The 5732-nt window shown below is 35.5% G+C and overlaps 1 protein-coding gene across 1 annotated transcript; it reads left to right on the top strand.

Moving 5' to 3' along the window:
* The first annotated feature begins 3896 nt into the window (after positions 1 to 3896).
* On the top strand, positions 3897 to 5324 carry LOC124293372. The gene is made up of 4 exons (XM_046734091.1): positions 3897 to 3956; positions 4057 to 4280; positions 4368 to 4536; positions 4943 to 5324. Exons 2-4 carry the CDS (start codon positions 4074 to 4076, stop codon positions 5005 to 5007), a joined length of 441 nt encoding a protein of 146 aa, XP_046590047.1. The 5' UTR covers positions 3897 to 3956; positions 4057 to 4073; the 3' UTR covers positions 5008 to 5324.
* Positions 5325 to 5732: the final 408 nt, after the last annotated feature.

Below are 5732 nucleotides of genomic sequence, written 5' to 3'. Positions count from 1 at the left end.
GGCTTATTTACGGCAAATTATCAACCAAATCAGAACTACGCATGATGCTCGGTGCGCGTTTTTTTGGTAGATGGCGCGCTAAATTTTTGAAAAGTTAGCACGCCATCCGCTTTTTTTTTTAAAATTGAGTGCGACAAAAAATTAAATTGCGCGACGAATTAACGGATAATTAACGGCTAATTATGTAATAGTCCGAATTCACATTTTCGACAATTGGCGAGCCACCCTAATAGAAATTTGATCAGGTCTTCCGTGCTACAGACTAGCACCTGATCAGGAAAGCCAAGTCTGGAATTCCTAGCCAGAGCCATGTCAGGCGCAACCGTGGTCAGCCGGTTCTGGATTTACTGATCCTGGACCTGAGCAGGCGGGTCATTTTGAAGACAAGGACCCAACCAGTTGGGCTGAATTTAGTGCGCATGCGTGCTAAATATATATATGTTCCGATATTCGCCGTAATCGTTATGTCATTCTTAACCTATATCGCAGTTAAACAGTGAATCCTGTCAAGAACAATCAACTGCATGGGCGAACTCATTTTTTATTTTATTCATAACGCATGTTTCACTAATTGTAAATCAAAGTGCAATGGAACCTTGTAAGCGTGCGGCCAACGAATCTGCGCGGCGCAGAATGAAAAAATCTCGAGCCATCCGACGAGCGATTAGCGAATTTGCATCAAATTCAGGTAGATTCGATTTTCATAATACCTAATTAAGGACTATAGTTACACAAGGAATAATAATCTTTTGTGTTCTTTCTAGATGATATTTTACAAATTTGCAGTGTACGAGTATATCTGATACCACTTGTCCAGTTTTGCCCAGTTAATTGAATCGTCTTTCTTCTTCTGGACATTCTTTATCAATTACTGCAATTTAAAAATGATGATATTATTCAAAAATTTCCAGTCCAAACAAATATATCTAAAATTATAGTATCTCATCTTTGGATAGTCAATTTAGGCCTCGGATCAATCCCAGCGAAGATAGATTATTTTACTTCGATTACTTTCCATAAGATATAGGAATCAATATGCATTGATCAAGAATTTTTGTATCCCTTCAGGTATATGTTTCATGAATCCGTTCCTATCCATTATAATTTATTAAATTTGAAAATTGACTTTTCACTTCTTTTACCAAACTTGATGTAAATATGTTGGTATTTCAGTTGTTGTTTTTATTTCATCAAACGTTTTTACAGTTATCGCATGAAATAGATTGTCGGGGACAAAAACAAAACTTTAATCAGTCATATTTTATATAGAGAAATCTTTGTAGTCACCCATCGAAGCAATAATTAATAGATTTCTTGATAGTGACTACTCCCAGTGAACACATGACCTAGGTTTGACATCATTGGTAAGTCATAGCTAAGTAATTAAAATTTTACGTAATGTTGACATACCAGTGACATTATTTGTGACTAAAATATGATTACGAATAAATGACATCATTCTGACATCATAATGAGATCAATGTGTTCACCGGGCTATATGTATACAGATTTAGAAATATTAATTTGTATACATATTTTCAAATTGTCAATCACACCCCTTTTTACAAACTCCTGCAGTATTCGAAAACAAAAGATGAGAAAAAAAAAGAAAAAAAATGTGGTGGCATACCTGCTGTTGGGACAATAGTAAAGAAATTATAGTAGTCTTACTTAAGGGAAGATTCTAGTGAAAAATTCGATTTTTGTAGTATAAAGTTGTAGTATAAAAGGTCAGATCTTCACACCCATGCCCAAGTTTATAAATTTTAAAGTTTGTAGTATTAAGTGGCTAGATTTTGATTTTCAACCTCCTGCAATGAAAATTCAGAAAACTGAGACCTCTTTGCAAGACTTCAAAGGGGTTCTGTGAAAAACTTGTTGCATTTCAATCATGACGCAGTCAAAATTATTAGATATCGACATACTTCCTTCGACGTGGATCACGTTTGACGTTGACAGTGGCCAATGTGTTGGCAAATTTATGCCGCCACCTTACAATGACGAACAAGGAGTAGCTGCAATGCACGACCTTGTGAAAAACTGTGCACCACCACCAAAAACTTGGTCCACGCATCTGTTGGAGCTAAGAGGCCAAGCGAGTAAGTTAATCTCCATATTACATTCGATTTACATAATATGTCGATTGTTGACGGGTCCTAAGAAAACAGATGTATTTCGGCGAGGCATATGAAACGGACATATTTTGTCGGGCAGGCTAGAACAGACGTATCTCAATAGACTCTACAACATATGTATCAAGCTTTGTTTAACTTGCTGTAGCATATTCTGAGATTTTATGTTCTCGTCAGTTCTATATGGCCGCACTCGCTGAAATGCGTCTGTTTCCTCAGGACCCGTCGATATTATGAATCGGAATATTTGACCCAATTGCCATGAGACTTTCATGATATTGTTAATTTTCCAGAGACGTACAATAATGCATTGGAAAAGTTAGAAATATTGAGAAAAGAAAAATATGCTTATACCAGTGATTCAGATAAAAGACCTGAGGAAACTGCAAAGGAACTAGAGCGATCATATCGCCCTAAAAACATCAAAATAGATGTAGTAAAGACTCAAGCTTTATTCGATGTGCCTGAGCTCAGTGACGAGGTCATTGAATCTGATTGTTCTTCTGTCATGTGTAAGTACTTCATTTATGAAGTCATGATTCATTTGGGCAGCAACTCAAGCATATGAAGCTGAAGCTTAGCTTAAATTGCTGCCCTAATTTCATACTGTAAGCTTGTTCTACGATTCGCTTACAAGACTATTACATATTCTGAATCATGGTCGCATAGCGTACAATCTGTCAGCCCTCAGCTTCTCATGTGGTGTAGTATCGTTGATAGCTATTAACTAATATATAAGTGCTAAGTATAGTTCCTAGTCATAATTAACAAGGTGGACCTCCGTTGTGTTGCATTTGGAATAATCCTAATTGACGATTGGATTGAAAACCATGTAGAATAATTATAGGTAGAATAATTACAGAAGGTCAATGATGGTCAAAATTCAAGCAAGTTGCCCATGACATGAACCAATTACTGGAAAGTAGATAGGTGATGGCTATTCACAAAATCTCCACAACTAAGGAACTAGTCAGACGTCATTAATCATTCTTTAGCTAAATGGAATTATATCCCACAGCTGCAGTTGCAGGCAATGGTTCAGACAGAAGTACCAAGAAAAGTTCTGTACGGCAGTCAAGAAACAGACTTTGAGAGAAAAAGGCACGTTCTCCAAGTGTCTCACAAGACTCTTCCGATTGCAACGATTGCAATGTACGTGCCTCATCACAAGCCATCAATGCTTTGCCCAAAAATGTGAAGCCAAAACCAGGTTCTAAGAAAGACTTCCCAATAAACAAAAGAGATATGAAGGGTAAAAAAAAGCGGCATTCCCTAAGTCCTTGCTCTCACTCCCCCGACTCTAAAAATAGCAATGTGCGTGCCTTATCACAAGCAATCGATACTTCGCCCAAAAGTCACTACCCAAAATCGGCACCAAAGAAAGACCTTCCGCAAAAAAAATTAGATATGACAGGTAATTCGTTTGTTGTTGAAATTTTGATAAGACAATCAAAACAACTCGCTATATATCTTTCTACGTACGCAGAATAAATTGAAGTTTGTTCAATCCAAGACCTCCTCAACTGATGCTTCTTCCATCAGTAAACATCAAAGTTCACATAGAGCTAAAAATGTGGTACCAAAAAAATCACACTCGACAAGTGGTAAAAGTCATTTTCAATCATCAATTAATCAGAATTAGATAGTGTAATATTATAAGTCAGAGAATTTATAACCTTTTCAGTAGCCGAAAACTATCACAAGTCAGTTGTGTTGCAAGGGATCGATGATGATACTGGCCCACAAGGTTCTATTCGCCAACTCGTTCACAGAATTCCAAAAACCTACTAATACATCTGATAAGTGGACCACAATTGGCAAAAGGTCTCAGACACCACGTACTCATTATTACGGCTTAATCTCCCAAATTTGTGACTTGGATTTTATTCATGGTAGTATAATTTGCAATCCTATTTATTTTTAGATGAGAATATTGTAAGAATGTTCAAGTCTCTCAGCGTTGACGTACAGGATTTGGTAAAAGAAGTGCGATCCTTGCGCAATATCATTGAAGTCACCAATGGCGCTCAAAATATTCAATTACCAGAAGAGATTGAAGACATGGAAATACCTATATCAAACATGGCAAAATTCGTAATTTTTTACGAAAAATTAAATAAAGAGAATTCTGGATTCCGTAACAGAGTGGTAAGTTTTAGTGATCGATAGTGGTTAATAAACTTATTATTGTACTTAGACTGAAACTGTTACATTTCATTTCGATACATTTTCCAGGCACGCTGTTTACACCTACATATCGACCGGGATGGGGTATTGTCAAAAAGCGTCAAGTCGATGCTTAAACACTACCTATCAAGAACACTACTATTGTTGTTCACTGCAGTAAAAAAGACAGAAGGCAAGGAAGTCTTCAGTGAGACGAACTTCTGTAAAATCATAATGGGTAATGATGTTGATGTTGTATTTGATAAGTATGTATCTTAAAAGGCTTTAAAGGATTTATTTGCGAAAGCTCGACTAGTTCAGTGGTTCACCTCTTGTAGTGTAGTCTGATAACAGTTATAATTTTCGAACAGTCAAGTCTCATACATACGTTGCTAGATAAGGTGAAAGTAGAACCTGTTGACTTCGATTAAGTATTTGAAGATGAGGGTTTGTCCAATTATGCAAAAAATAACATCTAGCAGAATATAAGATACATTTTTGGTACTTCAATCACTACTCCCGAGTGAACAATTCTTTGCTTATAAATCTAATAATTAGTGAAATTCTGCTTATTTTTGAGACATATTTACAATTAACAGTGAAGACGAATATTAGTTTCACTTCCATAATTATTGCTTTTCCAGGAGTACTAAACACACAGCACGCTAAAAACGGGAAATCACCAATAAAAAAAAGTGTATTTTACTAACAGCTTGGAAATGTAATCAGCAACGCAATCGATTGGGATGGAAATCGTAAAAAAAGAAAAGAACGCCGAGAGACTAACCTGAGAAAAAAAAATAATGCTATACCAGAAAATGAAAATTCCCTGCCGGAAAGGGACAATGCTAGCCCGAGGACTGACGATACCTTTGAGAATTCAGAGCCGCTTGTTTGAAAACTGATGTTAATAAAATAACAGTCTGGTCTCAAGTACTTGCAAGAAAATCAAATCAAAGTAATAATGTTCAAACTTAAAAATATTCGTTGTTTAGAACGTATCGGAATACTAATTATTGCTAAAATAATACTGAAACTATATGTGATGTTAAAAAACTAGTCAAGTATTAATTATTGCTAAAATAATACTGAAACTATATGTGATGTTAAAAAACTAGTCAAGTATTAATTATTGCTAAAATAATACTGAAACTATATGTGATTCTGAAAAAACTATTAAAGTATGTATTAATTATTGCTAAAGCAATAGTAGAGCTGTATTCGGTATCAAATGATAACCAAAGACTACAAATAATATTAAGATGCTACTTAATTGTTCGAAACGAGTGATATATTTATCATTAAGACAAACTATATTTACATATGTAAGGAAGAGCGGGGCAAACGGGGCAGCGGGGTATAGAGGACACGTCGTCCAATAAAAAAATCCGGAAATTTTAGATTTTTTTTAGATTGACAATCTTAAAAAAAAAA

The sequence above is a fragment of the Neodiprion lecontei genome, chromosome 3 (genome assembly GCF_021901455.1).
Source record: "Neodiprion lecontei isolate iyNeoLeco1 chromosome 3, iyNeoLeco1.1, whole genome shotgun sequence".
NCBI lineage: Eukaryota > Metazoa > Arthropoda > Insecta > Hymenoptera > Diprionidae > Neodiprion > Neodiprion lecontei.
The sequence above is the reverse complement of the archived record's forward strand: the minus strand, read 5'-3'. Positions and strand labels throughout refer to the sequence as shown.